The following is a 23321-nucleotide window of genomic DNA, read 5'->3' on the forward strand; positions in this document are numbered from 1 at the left end:
GACAAAAAAAAATAAAAAAAATTGTACATTTCTGACCTAATAAGATCAAAGTATATATTAAATCAACTAATTATGGCCTATCACTAATTATTTAACCGAAAAAATATATGTCAATAAGTCAAGTACAAATTCAAGATCAAAAACTTCATCTACTTTGCATTTTAATATTTCAAAATTAATACTATTAGATTTAAATTATGACTATGATTTAAATTAAGATGACTTGTGTTATATTTTGGGTTATTCCTAATGGCCCCCAACTTTGTTACCAGCTTCCCGCCTGGCCTCCTAATTTACGAAAAATACTCATTAACATCCCCCCCCCCCCCCCCGGAGTTGATGGTGGTTCCGGAAAGAAGATTGGGGAAGAAGAAAATAAAACTGTTATAATTGGTTAGTGTTTGGAGGAAACAAAAATAAATTATTTCCTCTAACTACTCTCTCTCCATCACTCACTCTCTCTTCCAATTTCTTTGACTTCCACCACCAAGAAGCAAGACTAGCTTTGTGGTGCTGATGAGAGACAACGATATAAGAATGGGAATATCAAGAGCGTGATGAGAATCGAATGAGAGAAATTATATAGAAAGAAAAAAAGTGGCGAGAAGGAAAGACATGGCGAAAAAGACTAAGGGGTAGAATTAGAAAGTAAAGTAAAGAGTAAAAAGTTCTTTACAAAATTGTCAAAAATAGGGTTAGAATGGAAGCTGGACAAATGTAGTAGCCCCAAATAGACAAACGAGACACATTTGGGGGGCTTAACCGGAATTATCCCAACAAGCAATTACGTCTGAAAACTGGTAATACTAGAGACAAAAGAAAATCAGAGATAATGATAGAGACAGGGGAAGACTGAAAGTTCTTAATACCAATCTTAGATGGACTCTTTTATCATTAAAAAAATACTATTAAATCAAAAACTGGATCCTAAAAAGGAAATCAGAAAACTACATATTTTATCTTATAAATACAATTTAACAAGTTCTTCATTTCTCTATATAATTTAGAATTTGAAGTTGCAGAGAAGTGGGTTGAGCTTCATAATTCTTCTTCTTATCTCTGTAAGTATCTCTTTTTACTCTTACTTGACACTTACCCAGATTCCACATTTTGTAGATCAAAGCTTTTTCAGAATGATCCTTGAGCTCTCATGAGTTGAATAAACTGTGTTTTTAGTTGGATTTGAGATACCCATTGATTGGATTTTCAAGTTTTTTGTACATTTCTACTTTCTCTTAGCTTCATTTTAGTTTGTTTTTTGAATCTTCTTTAGATTTACAGATTCTTTGTGATTTAATGTATTATTCTTGATCTCAGGATTGAAGACAAATTGTTTAGAGATGATGGCAAGCAATAGAATCCTACCCATTATGGGTCTTCTGTTATTGTGTTTATGGTCAGCCATGGCAGAAGGACACTTAAAATACAAAGATCCTAAACTCCCATTGAATGTTAGAATCAAAGATTTAATGAAGAGAATGACTCTAGAAGAGAAAATTGGGCAAATGACTCAAATCGAACGCTCTGTTGCATCTGCCGACGTTATGAAAAAATATTTCATTGGTAAGTATATGTCGTTTGCTTCCATTTAATCTCTAACACATTCAAATTTACTTTGTTAATTTGCACGGTTAATAGATAGGGACTAGAAATTAAGCTAAGGATGAGTTTGGATTACTCTCTTTATCATTAATTAGTACTTTAGTTAGTTCTAACTTAGGAAGTAGATCAAGGATAGGAAATGTCAAATCATTGCCAAACAAATCCCAAATTGTTGATGAAGAGCTATTTGATTATAAGCTTTGTTTTGATTAGGGAGTGTACTTAGTGGTGGAGGGAGTGTACCAAAACCTCAAGCTACTGCAGAGGATTGGGTTAATATGGTGAATGAGTTTCAGAAAGGTTCTCTCTCTTCTCGTCTCGGAATTCCTATGATATATGGGATTGATGCTGTTCATGGCAATAGTAACATATACAAGGCGACAATATTCCCCCACAATGTTGGACTTGGTGTGACCAGGCAAGTTCGTCGATGCTCTCTATTCATTTCCTTATCTACCTGCATACATATATGTGTGTTTGTGTGTACGGATCCTTTAGTTTCATGCTCTAAGTCTAGCCTAAATTATATGGTGCAGGGACCCGGAGCTTATCAAGAAGATTGGAGCTGCCACGGCTCTTGAATCTAGAGCCACTGGCATCCCTTATGTCTTTGCTCCATGTATTGCGGTACGTGAACTAATTAAAATACATAAGAAGCTCTTGTTTCATGTGGAATAGTAGCTCATTTGTGAAGCTTTTTCTGTGTTCTATTCCCCCTCAAACGATTCTCTATTTCAATTTTGGCTCTATAGGTTTGCAGAGACCCAAGATGGGGTCGATGTTATGAGAGTTATAGTGAAGATCATAAGATTGTTCAATTAATGACAGAGATCATTCCTGGTTTACAAGGAGATATTCCTAAGAATTCTCGTAATGGTGTTCCTTTCGTTGCCGGGAGGTAAGAATATTGCAAGCTATCGTCAATAAATTCAAAATGACAGACTATAGACGGTTTGTTTTTCTTCAAATTTCATATCTGAAGTAGGTTTTCGTCTAAAAAGAAAAGCAACCTCATATCACCTTTCTATTTCTTTTCTTTTGCTTAGGGACAAGGTTGCAGCTTGTGCTAAGCATTATCTTGGTGATGGTGGAACGACAAAAGGTATCAACGAAAACAATACGGTGATTAACAAAAACGGATTATTGGGAATTCATATGCCAGCATATTTGAATTCGATCATCAAAGGTGTCTCAACTATCATGGTTTCGTACTCAAGTTGGAATGGGAAAAAGATGCACTCTAACCGTGACCTCATAACTAATTACCTCAAGGGTGCTCTCCGTTTCCGGGTATAAGAGTTATATTGAACTACTAATCCATGTCAAGTTATTCGATTTTGTTTTTAACTTAAACTAACACTAACCATCTTCATGAATGTCTGATGTGTTAGGGTTTCGTCATCTCTGATTGGCAAGGTATTGATAGGGTGACATCTCCAGAACATGCAAATTACTCCTATTCGGTTCAAACTGGAGTTAGTGCTGGCATTGACATGGTAAGAACGGTCTCATAAGCGAATTTGAAATATTTTGGATGTTCGAAAGTTCATCTACCGATACTCTCTTTTGCTTTTAATTTGCAGATAATGGTTCCATATAACTACACGGAGTTCATCAATGAGTTGACTTCTCAAGTGAAGAAGAATATTATTCCAATAAGTCGAATTGATGACGCTGTGAAGAGAATATTGAGAGTCAAGTTCACTATGGGACTCTTCGAGTATCCATTGGCTGATCTTAGCTTTGCAAACCAGCTTGGTAGCCAGGTTAGTCTAATCTAGTTCACTCAAAGTTTTCTTAAGATGTTAAATTCATATCATTCTTGTTCTTTAGTTGAAGATTAGATTCTTCCATTGATAATCCGTCTCCAAATCCACATAGAAGTCGGTAAAAACCTGTTGACTGCCATATAAGAAACTTCTCTGAGCAAACATTGTTTTCATTTGAACAGGAACATAGAAATTTAGCAAGAGAAGCTGTGAGGAAAACACTTGTGTTATTGAAGAACGGCGAGTCTGCTGATAAGCCATTGTTGCCTCTTCCGAAAAAGGCACATAAGATTCTTATTGCGGGAAACAATGCCGATAACTTGGGTAACCAATGTGGTGGTTGGACAATCGAGTGGCAAGGAAGAACCGGGAATAACCTTACAATGGGTAAGTTGGTTGTGAACAAGAACCATTTTTCCTTCCCTCGAAATTCGATGTTTGTCGAAACTAACAAAGTAATATTCTTGTCAAACAGGAACTACAATCCTCCAAGCAATCAAGAAAACGGTGGATCCGACTACCCAAGTAGTCTACAACGAAAATCCTAATTCAGAATTTGTTAAGTCAAACAAATTCGATTATGCCATTGTTGTTGTTGGTGAGCCTCCATATGCAGAGACATTTGGTGATAGCTTGAACCTTACAATCTCTGAGCCAGGTCCAAGTACCATTAAGAACGTATGTGGGTCTGTTAAGTGTGTGGTCGTTGTCATCTCGGGCCGACCTGTTGTGATGCAACCTTATCTTTCCACCATTGACGCACTTGTAGCAGCGTGGCTACCAGGGACTGAAGGTCAAGGAGTTACTGATGTTCTTTTTGGCGATTATGGTTTCACTGGAAAATTAGCTCGGACTTGGTTCAAGACTGTCGATCAACTTCCGATGAATGTTGGTGACAAATACTATGATCCCCTATTTCCATTTGGATTCGGACTCGTTACAAAGCCAAAGATGAATAACTAGGAGCTCCATTTAGAGATCTTGTAATGGTTTCCTCTATTTCTTCATTTTGTTCTTCAAACCTTGCTAGATTTTTCGTTTCACTTCTGTTCCACCTTGCAAGTCTTTCTTCTGTTTTTTTACTATTGTCATGCTTCTTTGACTCTTAGTACCAACCACTTTCTTGTTTAAAATTTTGGCAATAAAAGAGTATGATTCTTGAGTAACTAGTACATTAGTTCCTTGTTTTCCCACCATTTAAGAATCAACCAAGACTAGAGGTGTTTTTTTTATAATTCATTTGTAATCAACATCCATGGAGAGTATTAGGACAATTGATGTCGATTTAGGGTAACATTGTTAAAGCAATAATATTATTACCGAAACAATAGAACTAAACATTCTCAAATACTCAAATTCAACATTCCGAAGATTGTATAATTTTATATACTAGATATGTATATCTTGTATCCAAAAACAAGTAGTTCGCCCTATCAATCCTCCAGGACCCAAAACACTCAATTTTCGCCCATGATTTGACCCAAATCACTCAATTTTTGTGTATTTGTCTCAATATTGGACTAGTTCAATCCAAACACATGAAGTAAGGGGTGTAAGCTAAAATATGATTCATAAGTGGTTTTTGATGGAGTTGAAGTTCCCAAATTAAGAGTCTGATATCAATTTATGAGTTATTGGTCCACGTATTCATCCTCACATTTTATTTCCCCAAAACTTGTTTGGAAGAAATTGTTTCCGTCCAAAACATTCTACCACGGAAAATTTTCTTATTTTCCCCAAACATCGGCCTTTCTAAATGACCAAGTGCTAATCGGAATTGATCTCCTATCAAGTCTGAACCATTTACATGAGTCTAAATCCTAATGGTTTTGGCCTCTTTATCGTGGTTGTCTCTTTATACATGATCGTCTGAATCAAATGAACACAAAATAAACTTAAATCAGATTAATCTGACTTAGATACCTTCATTCTCCCCCTATGGACTGATCTCTGCTTCTATTTCTCTGATTCGCATCCTGGTTTTGCAACTCATCTCTCTCTCTCCCACTCTCTCTCCCACTCTCTCTCTCTCTCTAAACCTTTAAATCTGATTCGCCACTGCTATAATCTCATAGCTCCCTCCTTTTTCACTCTTCGGTTGCCGTTTGGCTCATTAGGAAGCAAAAGTCGCAGTTTTTCGCTTCTTCCTCGAGGTTAGTTTTTCTAACTTTTCTCTATTTGCTTTAGGGTTTAAGTGATCTTCAGTAGATTGACAATATAATATTTGATTGCAAATAAACCATAGGTATGATTCAGTTTCTCAGATTTATAAATCCTTTCTCTGCAATAAGATCTACTAGAATATCATCAAATCAAAACCCATTTCTTCTTTTCGTTAAATTTTCCCATTATGTATCTGATTCGGGTTTTGTTAACCTAGAGAATTCTCAATTAGACCCAAAAAACGATGAGAAAAAGGTAGCTATTTTCTGGGATTTAGATAATAAACCACCCAATTCATTTCCACCATTTGATGCTGCCATTAGACTAAAAAAGGCGGCATCTTCGTTTGGTTTTGTCAATTATATGGTAGCATATGCGAATCACCACGCATTTAGCTATGTTCCGCCTGTTGTTAGAGAACAAAGGAAAGAGAGGAAAGCCCTAAATCAATTGGAGAGGAGAGGGGTGATTAAACCAACTTTACCGTATGTTTGTAGAGTTTGTGGGAGAAAGTTTCATACAAATGATAAGCTCGTTAACCATTTTAAGCAACTTCATGAACGCGAACAAGTGAAACGTGTAAATCGTTTAGAATCAGCTAGAGGGAAACGAAGGGTGGAATTGGTAGCTAAGTTCTCAATGAAGATGGAGAAGTATAAGAGTGCTGCTAGGAATGTTTTGACTCCAAAAGTTGGTTATGGTCTTGCAGATGAACTTAAAAGAGCGGGTTTTTGGGTTCGGCTTGTTTCGGATAAGCCTCAAGCAGCAGATATTGCATTGAGAAATCATGTGGTGGAAACAATGGATCGTAAGCGTGCAGACTGTATAGTTCTTGTGTCAGATGATTCTGATTTTGTGGATGTTTTGAGGGAAGCACGATTGAGATGTCTCAAGACTGTTGTTGTGGGGGATTGTGTCGATGGGGTTCTTAAAAGATCCGCGGATGCAGGATTTTTGTGGAAAGAAATCATGTTTGGTAAAGCTAAAAAGGAGGCAGTGTCAGTTGTGGGACGTTGGAAGGACCGAGATGTCTTGACGAACCTTGAGTGGAGATACAAACCAGAGTTGGAAAGAACAGAAGATGAATCTGATTTAGATGACTCTGAATCTGAGAACAAGGAGGGAGATGGTAAAGATAATATGTGTGGAGATCATGAGAAGAAGGAAGATATTAGACCGTGGTGGGAACTGGATTCTGATATTGACGATCCACCTACAAAATCATTTAGATAACTGTTCTCTATCGGCTAGTTTTTTAGTTATTTAAGGCAGCTACTGGCATCGTCGGCATCTTTCTTGTCTTATTTTGTGCATTCAAAGCACTAAAATATTTATCAGTATGTGCTCCACTAAAATTTCTTTATAGTTGAGCTTTTACTCCTTGTTGGATGTATTACAATAGAATCCTTTCTTTAACTTAAATCATTGGGTGAAATACCTAAGGTTTACTCTGTTCATCTGTTATAATCAAGGTATTATATTTGGTATCGTTTCAAATTTCGTCAAATATTTCCATTAGTATTAAAATAATAAAATATTTATGGAAATGTTGTATAAATGATGGAAGTATTATATTAAAAAACTTGCTAGGAATTTAACAACGAAAGAAACACTAAAAGCATGTTATTACGTTTTTGGCAATCATCGTGGGTAGAATGAAAACAGGTGGGATCTAATTAGATGCTCGTATAAGAAGGTAAGAGTGTATCATTTGATTGAGCTGTTTTTCAGAGGATGCATGAGACACATGAAGACAATCTAAGCAATAATATTGGTGCCGATTATTTAATCAATTCCTGCCAATATCCACGCCAGGAAATTATGTTTATAAATCCAGTAGCCCAAACAAGATGTCCAAATAGGGAATATACATGCCCAGACTGATGAACTATTCATTTCTTGTTCGATTATGTTGAGCTATCCTGGGTTCCGGCGGTACGGATTATTAAACAAAATGTTTTTGGACTTATTGAATGTTGTGCCTCCTGATTGCGATGGTCCTAAGAATTGTTTTTGATGTTCCAAACTTTCAAACTTAGGAATTCCTCCTACTCAGAAACAATCCCACATCATTGAACCCCTTTTTCCCCATTTCAATATGTAAAAGAAGAATGTGACTAAGAGAAGTGGTAGCAACTTTCCTAATGACATGATCATAGAAAGAAATAACCTTCTCCAATTGTCACTTTTAAGGGTATAATAAGAACTAATAAGCCAGAAAAATGTCATTGTTGTCTTACTTCCATTTTTTCACAGCACAGATCTCAATGATACCCAAATGTATTCTTTTTCAGTATGTTTCTGTATTTCACTCAAATTTATGTTCTATCTTAGAGACGCTTAGTGCAATTTAAATTCCGTGCCAAGGCTATTGTCATAGAACTTTTGCTTGACCCGAATTTCATGTCTGGTTGTTTCTCTCTTTTGTTATGTAGCCAAAATTAAGCAGGGAGTCTGCCCGTTCTTGTTTTGCTGATTATGCCCTCTGAGGCGGAATCTTATTAGAGTTTGTTAGTCATGAGAGTTTGTAACGGGTGGCGTAGGTTCCTCTTTTGTCTCCCACTCATATGCTTCCTTCCTTACCTATTCTCAGGTGAAATCCTGAAATCTTTGTACTTTCCCCTTTTTACTCCTAGTTTTCTCAGAAATTACATTATCTGCTGAAAGTGGTACTCATAATAAGACTTCGCTGCTATATCAGTTATTGTATTGCACCAGAACTTAACTGTAGAAGGGCCACAGAAACATCAGAAGAACAAATTTGATCATCTGGTTCTAGGCCCTGCAGCTGGTCAGGGTTTGCGTGATCGATTGCAATGTCAGGGTACTAATCTTCTTATCATCCAAGATTGTAATTCGTTAGCACGTCAATTTCAAATACTGGATAACTATTATCTATTCGAACATCACATCTCTTTCTAAAATTACTATCAGACTGTTAGTCAAATCTGCTTTAAAGATTTTTACAAGATTATCTGAATACATTATATCTTCCTCGAATGAAATCATTTTGAATTATACGGCACCATGTCTGAAATGTAAGGCGACGGATACACTCTAGACTGTTGTTTGAAATACCTATCAAGAGACTGAAATAGAACAGTCGGATAGAGCTTTTCAGCATTTTTCTATTTCTTTTATCCTGCTCCTATGGTTTGATAGTTGAACTTCTGTAATCTTATTTAAGTTTTCTGTTTTACAAATACTACAGGATTCAATGCTCTCAACAAGACCCACTTGTCAACTTTGCCTCGCGTCTCTGATTTCAGTGACACGGTTTCCCTAGTAACTGTTTTTACTATTTACAATACCTCTCTTTCAAAAGACGATGACTCATCTAAGTTTGTGACTGTTGGGCAAACTTCGTACAGTAAAGTGGAGCGGTCAATCGCCGTCCTGAATGTCTTCATTAACTTCATTAAGGTGATTGGCAAACTCAAAACTCAACAGATTTAAAGTTATTATCTTATCACCTTCATTTCGAACCAAAAATCGCAGTTAATCTTAAAGATTTATTTGTTTGTAAAAGCAAACAAAGTTTAAAGCCTTAAAGAGAACGAATAGTTCATCTAATCTATTCTTGTTTACTGAAGAGTTGAAATTTAACGAAAACATGCAATTGTGCAGATGTCGATGCCCCAAAGCAATGTAATCATTCTCACTGATCCAGCTTCTGATCTTCCAATACAAAGAAATAATGTAGATATATTTCCTATCCCAGGTGAATATTCGCGAGACAAGTTGATGCTTCAGAGAATCAAATCTTACATTGTAAGAGAACATCACAAAAACGGATACTAGTTCGCAGTTAGAATTTTACTGCCCTCGTTAGATTCAAGTGTTTGTTTTTAAGAAATCTACTTACCCATTTAACTTCATTTGTTCTTCGTGATTGAATATTTTCTCTTTCCCTACTACAACTTTTGCTCTTCAACTCTAGAATATTGAAATTTCAAGTGTCAAATGAAACATTTTTTGTTTTCAATTTGATACGTAAGTTATTAAACCTTTTATCACGTCTTCTCTCTCGTTAGTTCAACTTTCCTTTCATTGTTCATGTTATATTAAAGAATACCTTGAAATTTTTTTTAACTTCCAATTGCCAATTGAGAGAAAAACATAGTATATGATATCATTACTGTAGTTCTTATGCTTTTTTGGTCTTGGATGTATGCAGGCTTTTCTAGAAATAAAGCTCAAGCAGCATTCAAGGAGGCAGGATGATAATCACCATTACATCTTCACAGATTCTGATATAGCAGTGGTTGATGATCTAGGACAGATATTTCAAAACTACCCAAAGTTTCACATCGCTGTCACTTTCCGGAACAACAAAGATCAACCTCTGAATTCAGGATTTATTGCAGTGAGAGGAACACATGATGGAATCCTTAGGTATGTGAATTGCATAATTTACTCTCTTTTTTAAGTTTCATGTTGATTTAGACTTCTGAGTTTTCAGTGTTTGTAATCTAGATTTACCATGTCTTGGTTGAAATAGGGCTAAGGTGTTTCTACAAGAAGTACTTGAAATTTATAGTTCCAAATTCATGAAAGCTTCTCGAATGCTAGGAGACCAATTGGCCTTGGCTTGGCTTGTAAAGTCAAATCCTTCATTTGATGCTAAGAGATTTACTAAACCACGAGCATTTGTGGATGACATTCATGGAGCTTCGGTTCTCTTTTTACCTTGTGCAATTTATAATTGGACGCCACCTGAGGGTGCCGGACAATTTCATGGCATGCCCTTGGATGTTAAGGTAAACATTTTGCCAAAAATTTAACGATCTATTATTTCTATTAAGCATTAATTATTGAGCACCCATGAAGTTCAATCTTTCTTTCTACTACCACTTTGATTTACAGGCCGGGCTGGTTAAGAACCCGCCATTTCAATGACTAGACATAACTTGTTATCCATGGGCGCTGGCAATGCCATCGAGCAATGTAAAAGGATTACCCTATAAATAACTTGATTATATCTTAGAGTAGTGCCCTAGTTATAATAAAAAAGAACCTAGTTGTATCGTATTATAAGTACAGCTTAGTTATATCAAAACGTTACCTGGTTTTTTCGTGCTGTTATCTGACATTACTTGGTCGGGTACCGTTTTATGACTGACAAACATCCCATCACCCCTTCGGCCTTCCTGATTTATCATATAGATTCTTAACTGTGAAATTTCATTTTTAGCTATGTTTCTAAAACTGAACTTGTTTGATAAACACACAGGTGGTTCATTTCAAAGGATCAAGAAAAAGACTAATGCTGGAATCATGGAACTTCTACAATTCTTCAACCTCCCCTAACATTTCAAATATGTTGTGTCTAATCTTAATGAGTGGAAGAACCAAGTATGATTTCTGAAACTTAAAAACCGGAGTTTTGTAATCACCATTTTTTCTTGTAATCCTACAACAATTCTCTGTGGTGTTTGATTTGACAAGAAGCGGATAAAATCCTTTCATTTCAGTTTTACGGGCACATTGAGTCATTGACTAAGAACAAGCATCATCACTACAGAAAATCTGAAATTCTGAATTCCACAAAATGTTTTTTCCAATTCTTCATTATTTTTTTCAATCAGCTAGTTTAGTGCATGAGAAGTTCAAATGTGTGTTCTTTACCGGTGTACATACAGTTTGAATGCCTGAGAATACAATATCAATTATGCTAGAGCCATCGAAAATCCAGGCCGATTTGGGAGGTAAACATGAATCAACGGCCAAGATTTTTTTGCTATTTGGAATGAATTCAGAAAAAATTGACCCATCAATCTGGACCGTTGATTTGAATTTCTCTCCCAAAGCAGCTTTGACTTTTGTTGGGTTGCTAGAGCATTTTCCATACAATATTATACTTGCCATTTTTTTTTGTTCTCATTAGAACTGCTAACCATGTGATCTTGCAGTTCTAGTGGAAGATGTTTTAAGACACATCAACTGCCAGCATGATTGTGGTCGGAGAACTGATTTGTCGACCATTATTCTTCTTTTGACTTGATTTTGCTAGTGTATTTTATTAAATTTATCTTATTAGGTTGGCAATAATATTAATCAAATATTAAACTAGTTGTTTATGAAATAGCCAAACTTTGCAGGACAATTTTATCTATAACAACCCGATCGGTTCCTTGTCATCTCATAAACGTATAACTTTTCCAAATCCGGTAACTACTTTTTTTCCAACGATAAAAATTATATATCAAGCAAAGTCATCACACCAAAAGAGTTGGTTAAAGAAAGGGGGCAATCCCCTAGCTAGGAGATATTAAGGTTTGTGACTCTAGCTAACTTAGAGAGTCAACGAAGGAGTTCTTAGATCTATTTACATATATGAACTGAAATAAGTTTTGTTTTTCGGACAATTGTTTGATTCGTCATGGCTTCTCCTACAATATGTCCACCAAGAGTTCGGAGTCTCCAAGAAAAAGTGTATCTGAATATTTGTTTGTCATGATCAAAGATATTTCCTCTCGAACCGTAATGGCTTCTCCTTCATCTATTGATCTGCGTTTGATGGAGTTTGTGAGCCTGCAACACATTCACCATGACTATCAAAAATTACTTACCCATTGAGAACAAGAGATAAATGATGCATCAAAGAAAGTGTAGTAATCTGATTATGGTAACTTCGTTCCCGTTTTCTTTTCCTTGTATTCCAAGTTTGCTAGTTTTATCAATGAGTGAGAGGTCTAAATCCAAGCTAGAACTTTACATGTCATTGTTTCTCCCCTCTTGACATTTTACATAGCCCTCCGTTTTTGTGTTTTTCTTTCAATTTTGTTCTAGTACAATTGGGGCGAACTTACTCCACAAGTTAATTACTTTTGCCTATAATTTCCAAGTTAATGAGCCTATTTTCTTAGAAAAATAAAATTGCCATCAAACATTAGAAACTAAATTGTAATTTAAAACCCACCAAATTTATTGGAAATGAAGACTAGCAAACACAGATTTCTGAGAATGGATGGTGGGTTTTCTCACTTTCTTTTAATCTTGAGAGTTGAGATTGATACCTATCAGTCTCTAGCATTGAACCAATATTGAGATACTTTTTAGTGAAAAACCCTAACAGCACAAATTGCATAATGTGCACCAAAATCATGTGGATGTTGACGTGGGCCGTGAATGTGAAAGTTCCTGCACAATGGACTGAGTCAGCCTGGCTGTGCCAGCCTGCTCCTTTCACCTAACTTAACAAAACAAAAATAGTGTTGAGTCTAAATTGCCCTCTAATTTGTGACGAACGGAAAATTTTGGGCCCTATATACATCTAACTTTCTAATTGGCCCCAGAACTAGATTGTCGTTGGTCGGTCTTCATTAGTCATCTTCTTTTTCTTCCTATTTTACCCCTTATTTAAAAAATATTTCTTTCTAAGTTCTCTTTTTGTCTCAGTCGTTGGATAGTTGTTGGCAACGGTGGATAGACTATTCTCGACAACCTTAAAAGAAATCATTCTTTCTATGTTCTTCTTCTTCTTCTTCTCAATCCCACTACTCACATCATCATTCTCATTTTCTCCATCTCCCCTTCTCCTCTTTTTCTCACGATCTCTCTTCGAAGCTTCAGATCTAAAGCCTCAACAAGTTGGTGATGATGAGAGGAAGAAAAAGATTGAGAGATGGTGATGAGAGGAAGTAAAAGAGTAAGCGAGTGAACTTTTTCTGATTATTGGTTAAAGGAGGTCGAAAACCATTGGGGTGACTTAACCCGACGTGTAAGAAAAGAAAAGAAAAAGATACATAAACAGATACTTTTCAAATAAAACTAAAATAAAAATAAAACAATTGACTAACAAAAATATAGACTTAGGGGCTAAATTAAATACTAGACAAATACAGAGGCCCAAACTTTTAGTTGGTCACTGATCGGGGGCAAATTAAAGTTAACCAAAAAATAAGGTGAAATGTTGTTTTTTTTTAGAACAAAAAATAAGATGAAATGAAAATTGACAAATAACTTCTAACATTCAGGGTATTTTTGGTCATTTAAAGAAAAAGATTTGTTTGCAAACAAAAAGATTACTAGAAGAAAATGTTAATATGTTTATATAGAAATAATAGAGTTAAAGAAACAGAAAAATTCTGATCTGTATTTTCTTATAAGAAGCAGCAACAAACGAAACCCCTCCCTGTCGATCTGTCACCGCACTCCTCATTCACACAGCTTTACTTGTCTTCCACTCTCTCTCTCTAGTTTCTCTCACATTAGAAACCCTAGCTGGACCTGGTTTTACTCTCTCTTCATAAACCAGGTTCTCAACTCTTCCTGATTTCTCTTCTCCTCATTCATCTTCTTTCAGATCTTCCTCTCTCTGTAGATTTTTATTTCAAAAACTGAAGCTTTCTCGTCCGATTACTCACTCTTGCAAAGATGAATGACCTTCTTACGGTAAATTATAAGAGGATTCTCTCTAATTTTCTGTTTTCATTTCTGGGGTTTTGAATTTGGAGTTTGATTTTGTGATTTTACTTTGATGTTGATAGTTGATACTATAATGCATCATCTTTGCTATTCTAAAGAATCTAGCTTTTCCCTTTTAGATTTTTTAATTTAGGTTTAAATTTCGTCATGGTTAGTGAAATTAGGTTTTAAAATGGGTTTACTTTTGTCCCTTTAGTACTTTCTACTGAGTTCACTTTTATGAAATTGTTTTGTTTTAATTTCCCTTAAACAGTTCTCTTTCTTACAATCTTAGATTAAGAAAGAGTTTAGTATAAGAGAATGAATGATAAGTAGATGACCAATTTCTCATTTTATTCTAAGATCGAAAAAAACCACTATAATTTGATTGCGGGTATTACTCATCTAATGTTATCATTGAATTATATATTATTGGACATCGAGATAATGCAACATTGAACACTGTAAGCAACGATAAATAATGATACAATTAGCTTGCTATTTTTATCGTAAGTCTCCGACTTACATTTTGACTAATGTGATAGAATATGTCAAAGTCGCTACCTTTACCACTAGCTGATTAGCTAATAATTGTTCTGTGACTTAAAACTTATAAATTCCATTAATCAATAAAACTTCTTAACTATCTTGGTAAAAAAATTGTTACGGTTTATGAACATTTGTTTTCTTTCTTCAAAATCGGAACTCACATCCATATCAAGCACCTAGACATCCTCCCTTCACATTATTATCTCAAGCAAAATGTCGGGGACTCCTGAAAGTGTTGTTCCAAATTCTGGTTCCTTAATGTAAAAATAACTTAACTATTTGCTGGTAATAATTGCAGGACTCATTTGAGATCCCTCGAGGCCGTCAAACATCGAGGGGTGGGGATATTGAAATGGGAAATGATGCTCCAAGAAATCCTCCTAGAGACCTAGGATTGGACAGTTTCTTCAAGAAGGTAGATTGACTTAGATTTTTTTATTAATCTTCATGCGCTTTTTCTTGTTCTGTTGTAAAGGTTCAAATTATTATTTGTCACCGATGATTTATTTGTCTCTGAATACTGCTAGATTGAAGAGATTGAAAAACAAATTGAGAAGCTCAACAAGCTACTGAAAAAGCTTCAGGTATGCATTTCCCGATCACTTCATTCTTTAAATCATCAATATGCTTCTTGGTTTCATTGTTGGGATAATTCCTTTTTGTTGTTTTAAGAGTTCCATGTTTTTGATAATTTAATTGCATATAGGGAGTTACATTTGATCCATAACTGGTCGGTGGTTGTGTCAGGCCGAACTTCCTTCATAATGCCTTGGTTGTTCATCATTTTAGACTAAATTGGAGGGTTTAAAACTAATTCCTTTTAACTTAAGAAGTACCATATATATCGTTCATACTTCATAGCTCATATTGGGATACATGCTTGTGAGTCATGTAAATGTTTCACATTTACTATTCGAGACACTACCAGAGGAGTTATCCTAATTAAGTGCTACCTTCTTCAAGGAGCCAAGAACACATAGGTCAAATGCAGCTTTGCTCATAAAATTTAAACGGTAATAACCATGAAACTGAATTAGTAACACACTTAGTCGAGGTTCTTCTTTTCGAATGATGAATGTATAGTCTTATACAAAGTTACAATTGAACACCATGGATGGCTCTTCTGTACATATTCTTCTCAGTAAGTTGCTTCAATGGCCAAGAAATTAGTACATATGATCCTCGCTTTTCTTGTTGCAGGATGCCAATGAGGAGTCGAAAGCTGTAACCAAAGCTTCCTCCATGAAAGGTATTTGCCTGATGTTGTATAATTAATGCTCTTGTACTTACAGAGATCCATGGTGAATAATTTTCATCCATGAAAGGTATTTGCCTGATGTTGTATAATTAATGCTCTTGTACTTACAGAGATCCATGGTGAATAATTTTCACATTAACATCACACTACGCCATTCAATAACATTGAGCATGCCTTACCCATTACATGCGTTTTCTACTGATTTAAGATAGGCTTCATCTCTGCTGTCCAATCAAACAATTATTCGGCTAAATGAATTCGGACATTAAGACAGTCCAGATGATCCACAGATTTCTATATGACAACCATGCATGTTTATTGTACACAAACACAAGAAATATGAACTTGTCGAGGTCAACAAAGAGGCACAATTCTTACTCTCAAGTCTTGTCGTGTACCATTGAATATTTAGTATAAACATAGTTTCCTTGTTTTAAGTATCCTTAGGGATATCTTTATACAAACCTTTCGGAAGTGATAATTGTTCATCGCAGATCTCTTTCTTTGAGGATTCACTGCGACCATCTGTCTTCCCTTTATTTGTTTCGTTTATGAAAGTATTGTCGCTGTGACTGATTTTATCATGTCTTGCCCAGCAATTAAGCAGCGTATGGAGAAAGATGTAGATGAAGTTGGAAAAGTTGCGCTTTCTGTGAAATCAAAAGTTGAACAACTCGATAGAGAAGTAATATGCTCTTCTGCTTATGTTACCGTTACATATTGCAGCATTTGGATGTTCTCTTACGATGCTTATTTCTTTCAATTTCTTCAGAATCTAGCGAATAGGCAAAAGCCAGGATGTGGAAAAGGAACAGGTGTAGATCGCACCAGAACAGCCAGTACAGTGTAACTATTCTTCAACTTAATAATCGATCTGGTCTAGAAAATTATTCTACTCCCAAATAACCTTTTGTGGGTTGTATGTTTTTATCACTCATCGTCATTCTTCCACCAGACATGTTCTTAACAAGGTCATCGTAACCCTGTGACACGAATTGGCTTAAAAGTTAAAACTAAGTATCTTTTTCCAACCTTAGCTGTTTTACCATATTATCTCAATGGGTAACATATATCAAAGAAGTATGCACGGTGATTTATACCATTTCAGTCCACAAAACTGACACTATTTACATTGTCTGCAGAGCTGTGCAAAAGAAGTTGAGGGAAAAATTGTCTGAATTTCAGGTAATTTTGTTATAGAAGATCCTTTTCCCTGTAACACAGATCCCTTCTTTTACATCACATTTATAGCCATCCTTGTGATATTGGCAGATTCTGAGGCAAACCATACATGAAGAGTATCGGGAAGTTGTTGAGAGAAGGGTCTTTACAGGTTTGTAACCCCTCCAGTATAGTAAGTTAGTTTCTTGTGTAGATCTTCAATCTACATGATATTTCCATCATTTTAGTTCTGACTCGTCAACCTGTTCTTTGCATTTTTATTCAACAGTAACGGGTACAAGAGTTGACGAAGAGGTAAAACTTATACTCTTCAATATCATATCTGCTCTGTCTAAAAGTTTTTGTTGTCCTCCCCTATTATCCTTACTTCATTGCTATTATTATCAGTATTCTCGTAAGTTCTTTCTATTAAAAATCTTATGTTTGATATATGTCTTATATGTGGAATAATGTACAGACAATCGATCAATTAATAGAGACCGGAGAAAGCGAGCAAATTTTTCAAAAAGCAATTCAGGAGCATGGGCGAGGCCAGGTTTGCCCTATTCTATTATTCCCATATCCATCTTTTGCGTTTTCATGACTCCGTGCAGTATCCAGAAATATTGAGAACTTTGTAAGCAGTCTGGGCATGAACTCATAACCTCTTCTGTTTTTTCACTCAAGTACAATATTTTTACTGCTGCCAACTCTAAAAACTAGAACATCTAAAGAGAGACCCAAGAATCTATGGCATGTGGAAATACACAAAACTGCTATACTGTTGCTGATTTATTAAAATTTGGGAACATTTAACACCTAAAGGTTCGATAAGTTTATTGATTTGCTCAGTGAGTGACCAGAACGCTCATATGCTCAATGTAAGTGTCCTTTTACAGGTACTGGACACCATGGCAGAAATTCAAGAACGCCATGATGCAGTTAGAGAAGTCGAGAAAAAGCTTCTTGAGTTGCAGCAGGTATTACATCTCTTCAAACTTGAGTACCTTTCAACCAGTCAGATATAATAAAGAATTCCTCTTTTCTTTACTTTTTCGAAGACACCAATCCCAACTCCAAATAGGCAAATACATCACTTAAATTTAATACAACTTGAACGTCATTAACTGGCATATTTGGTGTAGGCATAAGTTCTGTCACCTACTTTCAGATTCTACCATTAGGTTGTAGTGATACGTTTTTTTTGTGTAGATCTTCATGGACATGGCAGTCTTGGTGGAAGCACAAGGTGATCTGCTGGACAACATAGAATCACAGGTTAGTACTCTGATCCCGAAACCATGGGATGAAATTTCAGATTCGGCTGAAATTTTGGTAGGTATGGAAATGGAAGTATTTCATTTAGGCCGAAATAATTCGAAATTTAATTCCTTGTTGCCGAAACAAGAGAGGGATAAACTGTTTTTTTATAGCATAGAATGGAACATAACACCTAAACTTGTAAATATTTCTAGTTGCATTCTGACTGCATTCAATGATTTGTAAATGACCATCATAGTGGAAATAACATATGTCGGTTCCTATCTCATGAAGTTCTGTCGTTTGCCGTGTGGCCCTCATAACGGTCTGTTTGTTTCCTACATCTGTTCATATAGTTGACCGTCATTGACAGAAAAACACGTAATAACCGTAACAATCTTTTAGACCATTACATGATCCGTTTACCTTTATTTAAACATCGATTGCATTTCTTCCTATTCATCTGTCTTTATACGTTTTGGCTATCTATACTCAGGTATCAAGTGCAGTAGATCATGTGCAATCTGGGAATACAGCTCTCCAGAGAGCTAAATCACTTCAGAAGAACTCCCGAAAATGGATGTGCATAGCCATCATCATCCTTCTCCTAATCGTGGTCATCATCGTTGTGGCTGTGATTAAGCCATGGAATAGTAACAAGGGTGCTTAATTGTTCTCAAATCACGAATGTCTCTATCTCATTTTTCTCTGGTTTGTGTACAATAATAGTTGATATTTCTTGAGATTCTTTTGGACGTTCAAAGTTTATATAGTGTTCTTTTCTTCTCCCTTTTCTCTTGTTTCTGAGTCAAGATTCTTATTTTTACTGGGTCTGTTTTATGACTTATGTGTTTCTGGCTCTATTTGGATCCATTAAGCAAATATTGTTCTATATGCATATAAATTTCAAATATGGTGGTATTTTATTTCCCTTTCATGGTTTCTAAAAAGAACTATTTTAATTGAGTACTCCTTGAAACTTTACAAGCTAAATTATTGACGCGGAATATCAGACTGTACCAATAACACCTAAAGACTATCAACTTTGATTAGTTTTTATATAACTTCGATGGATGTCTTTTATCGAAAGAAAAAAGTAACAGTTCTGGATTTCCTTCTCTTGACTTGTGTCTGGTTTCTCAGTCTCTGTCGAAAGGGATCCAGCCGAGGGTGTGACAGAGACATAAGGCACTCTTGAAGTGCGTCCAGCCAAGGATGAGGGAAGAGAAAATATGATGAAAGAGAGATGAAGATAGAAAGAATGAAAGATAGCACTCTTGAAGTGCGTCCAGCCAAGGATGAGGGGAGAGAGAATATAAGATGAAAGAGAGATGAAGATGGAAAGAATGAAAGATATAGCAAGAAAGGGAAAATCTCAACATTCATCATTCAACACTTCAATAGACAATAATCCAATCAAAGGAAACTTGACAACAATTAACAAATATTATATAAAAATAAATATTTAATATTTAGAGATTTATATAAGCCTTCAATAAATTTATAATTAATTGATGTCTATTATAAACAATTCAAAGGAAAAAAAATACTAGAAAACAAAAAATCAAAAATCTTAATTACCTAGAAATATTAGAATAAACTATATCTAGTAAATTAGTATAACTAATTCAAGCCAAAGGCGCATAACCGTTAAAGGCCTAGCTTGTGGTATTAGTTGGCTTTGTTTCCAATCCAAAACCAAAGGGGAAGAGCGGGTCATAATGCGCGTCGTTAAAATTCATAGGGAGTTGATCGACGGACTTGAACCAAGTACGTGAAAGCTTGCCAGTGAACCCGTAATCTCCATAAAGGACATCAGTCACACCGTGACCTTCAGTTCCCGGTAGCCATGCAGCAACAAGAGCATCGATCTCTGAGAGATAAGGTTGGACCACCAGAGGCCGACCCGAAACAAGAACAACCACACATTTAGTAGACCCACATACGTTCTTGATCGTGCTTAGGCCAGGTTCTGGAATTGTTAAGTTCAAGTTGTCTCCTTGTGTCTCTGCATATGGTTGCTCGCCCACGACTACAACTGCATAAGAGAAGTTGCTAGACTTAACAAACTCTGCTTCCGGGTTCTCACTGTAGATGATTTCGGTGCTTGGATCAACGGTAGACGTAATGGCGCTGAGAATTGTGGTTCCTGTCGAATTGAAACAAGAGACATTTTTGTGAGTATAGTTCGTGATTATATGAGTTTTGAATCAATAATAACAAGTATATAAATGTATATACCAGAAGTGATGTTATTTCCACCGAGTCCTTGCCACTCAATCGTCCAACCACCAGACTGGTAGCCCAAGTTGTTGGCATGAGTTCCAGCAACCAGGATCCTAGGAGCCTTCTTCGGAAGGGGCAATACCGGCTTGTCGGCTGATTCACCATTTTTCAATAGCACAAGTGATTTTCTCACAGCTTCTCTTGCCAAGTCTCTGTGTGCCTGGCTTCCTAGCTGGTCAACTAGACTGTAATCAGCCATTGGGTTCTCAAACAAATCCATTGTGAATTTCACCCTCAAAATCCTCTTGACAGCATCATCAATTCTGCTCATTGGGATTATGTTGTTCTTAACTTGGTAAGTTAGGTCATCAATGAACTCAGTGTGGTTATAAGGAACCATGATCTACATAAACACAAGACAGTAAGAACATCGCAAATATTCATTGAAATCTAAAGTTCAATTCGATCTTGAAGAAAATCAGGTCTTACCATGTCAATTCCAGCAAGAACTCCAGCTTCGATTGAGTACGAGTAATTAGAATGAGGAGGTGAGGTGATTCTGTCTATGCCTTCCCAATCTGAAATTACGAAACCCTGAAATTTCACCCGAAAGACAGAAAATTAGTCTTGTTATCTTATGATAAATATGGGTATTGCAAGAATGTTTTCTCGAATAAAACTACTTGAAGTTATCGTTTATACCCGAAACTTGAGTTTGTTCTTGAGGAAGTTGGTAACGAGATCGCGATTGGCATGCATCTTCTTGCCATTCCAACTTGAATATGAAACCATGACAGTTGAGACACCCTTGATGATCGAATCGTAGTAAGCAGGCATGTGAATGCTTAGTAATCCATGGAAGTCAATCTGTGTATTGTTTTCATTAATTCCCTTGGTTGTTCCACCATCTCCAACAAAGTGCTTTGCACAAGCTGCAACTTTAGTCCTACAAAAACATCAACAAGATATAACTTGTTATGTCAAAAACAGATCAAAGTTTACGATTATCTTATTCTATGTATATGTATATCGAAGTTTAGAACTCTTACTTTCCACCAACATAAGGAACTCCTTTTGGAGAATTGAGGGGAAGATCTCCTTGTAGGCCAGGGATAATCTCTGTCATCATCTTGACAATCCTAGGATCTTCGCTATAGCTCTCATAACAACGACCCCATCTCGGATCTCTACAAACCTATAAACCATTCAAGATAGACAAAATTCGAAAACGTAAGAAACCCTCATTACCCAACAAAGTTTAGGCGAAAACCCACAACCCAATATCGAAAAGTATCCTTTAAATCATAGGTTAGTTATATATAAGGTATTTACCGCGATACATGGAGCAAAAGCATATTGAATACCAGTAGCTCTAACTTCAAGGGCAGTTGCTGCACCAATTTTCTTGACAAGTTCAGGATCCCTACATCATTAATAGAAGATTATTATAGTACACGTAAAAGATCATCGGTATTAACCATTCGAATTAGGGTTCTGATTTGAATACATTCAAACTTGTTAGATAAAATCTTAAAGTAAATAAACAAGTACTTGCCTAGTACAACCCAATCCAACATTATGGGGGAAGATAGTAGCCTTATAGACATTATTATGTCCATGAACAGCATCAATCCCATATATCATCGGTATCCCGAGACGACTAGAGAGAGAACCATTCTGAAACTCATTAACCATATCAACCCATTCCTCTGCAGTAGCTTTAGGTTTTGGCACACTCCCTCCACCACTCAATAAACTCCCTGCCAGAACAAAAAAAGAAGTTAATTATTTTTTCTTTCTCATGGTCTGACTCATCACTTCAATTCAGACCTCAAGTCAGATTTCAGATAACTTACCAATGGAGTAATTCTTCATTATTTCAGGAGTTGCAGTCGATCGATCGAGCTGAACCATCTGACCAATCTTCTCTTCTAGAGTCATTCTATTCATAAGATCATGAATCCTAACACCCATTGGTTGATCTGGGTCTTTATATTTCATATAGTTCTCCTCCCCTGATTCAACCATCATTACAGAGAAAAATAAAATAACAACTCCCATCAAAGGGATCAAATACCTCCTCCTCCCACCCATTCTTCTTCTTCTTCTTCTCTGTTTTCTTCCCTATATAATATCAATGTAGTCCTGATGAGAGAGAAAAGAAACAGAGGAATCAGATTTTGTTATGATGAAGTTAAAACAATTGAATATAAAACTTGGGTTTCAAAAAGATTGTAACATGAACAAAGAATACCAAAATTTAGTAAGAAATATGCAGGATAAGAACTTACAGTCAAAACAGAGCAATAGTAGCAGAGCTTTTGTGTTAGAGAGAGATAGAGAGAGAAAGTAAGCTTGAAGATGAAAGGGTTTAGAGAGGGAGAGAGGGTATTTATAAGGTTTGGGAATTGAGTATCTTAATTAATTTAAACACTGAAATCAGGATAGAGAAGTGAATGGAAATTTTAGATAAGCTTTATCAGAGATTGTCAACCGTATAAGTGTTTTGTTTAAATCTTGGTTCATGTGGCTAAATTTGGGGATTAGGAAACTGAAAAAATTTAAATTGTAAAGTTTATGAGCAGATTAGGTATTTAAGTATTATAGATTAGATGATAATAGTAGGATTTATGAGTGGATTAGGGTTTAGGGATATAAAGGATTATAGATTAGATAAGGGATAAACCCTTAAAAAGGAAAAAGTTAAGAATTTCAGTTGTAAAAGGGTAACAGAGTTTTGTAATCGGATGAGAGAAGTTCACTCAGTCTCTCACATGTACTTGCGACAAAACAACTTATTAATCTAATTACATTCTTTCACGACAATTTTTTTATATATTCTAATTCTATATAAAAACATTTAACAATCATTATCAAAAGAGAGAGTGATACAATAATTATTGAATTTCAAACTCCGTAAACTA

At 35.8% G+C, this 23321-nt stretch overlaps 5 protein-coding genes across 9 annotated transcripts; 4 read left to right on the forward strand and 1 right to left on the reverse strand.

The window, feature by feature from the left end:
- Positions 1 to 412: 412 nt before the first annotated feature.
- On the forward strand, positions 413 to 4537 carry LOC147558761 (uncharacterized). 3 transcript variants are annotated; one of them, XM_086660442.1, is made up of 11 exons: positions 897 to 1065; positions 1133 to 1210; positions 1282 to 1563; positions 1816 to 2020; positions 2139 to 2229; positions 2355 to 2500; positions 2649 to 2892; positions 2994 to 3098; positions 3186 to 3368; positions 3554 to 3758; positions 3847 to 4537. In XM_086660442.1, exons 3-11 carry the CDS (start codon positions 1341 to 1343, stop codon positions 4332 to 4334), a joined length of 1890 nt encoding a protein of 629 aa, XP_086516568.1. In that variant the 5' UTR covers positions 897 to 1065; positions 1133 to 1210; positions 1282 to 1340; the 3' UTR covers positions 4335 to 4537. The 3 variants fall into 3 exon arrangements, with proteins under 3 accessions (XP_086516567.1, XP_086516569.1, XP_086516568.1); XM_086660441.1 differs by lacking the exon at positions 1133 to 1210 and having other exon boundaries at positions 413 to 1061; positions 1318 to 1563; XM_086660443.1 differs by having other exon boundaries at positions 826 to 1065; positions 1133 to 1563.
- A 734-nt stretch (positions 4538 to 5271) lies between these two features.
- LOC147558762 (uncharacterized) lies at positions 5272 to 11148 on the forward strand. The gene is made up of 8 exons (XM_086660444.1): positions 5272 to 5524; positions 7970 to 8127; positions 8236 to 8358; positions 8746 to 8957; positions 9162 to 9305; positions 9712 to 9929; positions 10036 to 10294; positions 10768 to 11148. The coding sequence occupies exons 2-8, from the start codon at positions 8052 to 8054 to the stop codon at positions 10900 to 10902; spliced, it is 1167 nt and encodes a 388-aa protein (XP_086516570.1). The 5' UTR covers positions 5272 to 5524; positions 7970 to 8051; the 3' UTR covers positions 10903 to 11148.
- On the forward strand, positions 5312 to 7092 carry LOC147558763 (zinc finger (C2H2 type) family protein). Its single transcript, XM_086660445.1, has 2 exons — positions 5312 to 6963; positions 7007 to 7092. The coding sequence occupies exon 1, from the start codon at positions 5619 to 5621 to the stop codon at positions 6765 to 6767; it is 1149 nt and encodes a 382-aa protein (XP_086516571.1). The 5' UTR covers positions 5312 to 5618; the 3' UTR covers positions 6768 to 6963; positions 7007 to 7092.
- Positions 11149 to 13485: 2337 nt separating the features above from the next.
- On the forward strand, positions 13486 to 19082 carry LOC147558764 (syntaxin-132-like). 2 transcript variants are annotated; one of them, XM_086660451.1, is made up of 13 exons: positions 13486 to 13931; positions 14791 to 14907; positions 15020 to 15076; positions 15693 to 15741; positions 16347 to 16435; positions 16523 to 16596; positions 16893 to 16935; positions 17023 to 17083; positions 17201 to 17226; positions 17390 to 17467; positions 17811 to 17891; positions 18124 to 18189; positions 18668 to 19082. In XM_086660451.1, the coding sequence occupies exons 1-13, from the start codon at positions 13914 to 13916 to the stop codon at positions 18839 to 18841; spliced, it is 933 nt and encodes a 310-aa protein (XP_086516577.1). In that variant the 5' UTR covers positions 13486 to 13913; the 3' UTR covers positions 18842 to 19082. The 2 variants fall into 2 exon arrangements, with proteins under 2 accessions (XP_086516577.1, XP_086516576.1); XM_086660450.1 differs by having other exon boundaries at positions 13540 to 13931; positions 16347 to 16596.
- Positions 19083 to 19624: 542 nt separating this feature from the next.
- On the reverse strand, positions 19625 to 23169 carry LOC147558765 (uncharacterized). 2 transcript variants are annotated; one of them, XM_086657625.1, is made up of 9 exons: positions 22689 to 23169; positions 22254 to 22509; positions 21953 to 22157; positions 21730 to 21820; positions 21447 to 21592; positions 21100 to 21343; positions 20887 to 20991; positions 20413 to 20800; positions 19625 to 20320 (listed from the first exon to the last, which is right to left on the reverse strand). In XM_086657625.1, exons 2-9 carry the CDS (start codon positions 22489 to 22491, stop codon positions 19830 to 19832), a joined length of 1908 nt encoding a protein of 635 aa, XP_086513751.1. In that variant the 5' UTR covers positions 22492 to 22509; positions 22689 to 23169; the 3' UTR covers positions 19625 to 19829. The 2 variants fall into 2 exon arrangements, with proteins under 2 accessions (XP_086513751.1, XP_086513752.1); XM_086657626.1 differs by having other exon boundaries at positions 22254 to 22542; positions 22689 to 23164.
- Positions 23170 to 23321: the final 152 nt, after the last annotated feature.

Source organism: Eschscholzia californica, unplaced genomic scaffold (assembly GCF_041429995.1).
Source record: "Eschscholzia californica isolate CP2 unplaced genomic scaffold, dmEscCali1.0.p SCAF_2, whole genome shotgun sequence".
Lineage (NCBI taxonomy): Eukaryota > Viridiplantae > Streptophyta > Magnoliopsida > Ranunculales > Papaveraceae > Eschscholzia > Eschscholzia californica.

Coding starts and splice junctions, on each gene's coding strand:
- LOC147558763 (XM_086660445.1), top strand. CDS start 5,619: ATGATTCAGTTTCTCAGATTTATAAATCCTTTCTCTGCAATAAGATCT.
- LOC147558765 (XM_086657625.1), bottom strand. CDS start 22,491: ATGGGTGGGAGGAGGAGGTATTTGATCCCTTTGATGGGAGTTGTTATT. Junction 21,344..21,446: donor GTTCCTTATGTTGGTGGAAA/GTAAGAGTTCTA, acceptor ATGTTTTTGTAG/GACTAAAGTTGCAGCTTGTG. Junction 20,801..20,886: donor TTCTTGCTGGAATTGACATG/GTAAGACCTGAT, acceptor GTGTTTATGTAG/ATCATGGTTCCTTATAACCA.
- LOC147558761 (XM_086660441.1), top strand. CDS start 1,341: ATGATGGCAAGCAATAGAATCCTACCCATTATGGGTCTTCTGTTATTG. Junction 2,021..2,138: donor GTTGGACTTGGTGTGACCAG/GCAAGTTCGTCG, acceptor TATATGGTGCAG/GGACCCGGAGCTTATCAAGA. Junction 2,893..2,993: donor AGGGTGCTCTCCGTTTCCGG/GTATAAGAGTTA, acceptor CTGATGTGTTAG/GGTTTCGTCATCTCTGATTG.
- LOC147558764 (XM_086660450.1), top strand. Junction 16,597..16,892: donor ACCAGAACAGCCAGTACAGT/GTAACTATTCTT, acceptor CATTGTCTGCAG/AGCTGTGCAAAAGAAGTTGA. Junction 18,190..18,667: donor TGGACAACATAGAATCACAG/GTTAGTACTCTG, acceptor ATCTATACTCAG/GTATCAAGTGCAGTAGATCA.
- LOC147558762 (XM_086660444.1), top strand. CDS start 8,052: ATGAGAGTTTGTAACGGGTGGCGTAGGTTCCTCTTTTGTCTCCCACTC. Junction 8,359..8,745: donor TGATCGATTGCAATGTCAGG/GTACTAATCTTC, acceptor CAAATACTACAG/GATTCAATGCTCTCAACAAG. Junction 8,958..9,161: donor TCTTCATTAACTTCATTAAG/GTGATTGGCAAA, acceptor GCAATTGTGCAG/ATGTCGATGCCCCAAAGCAA.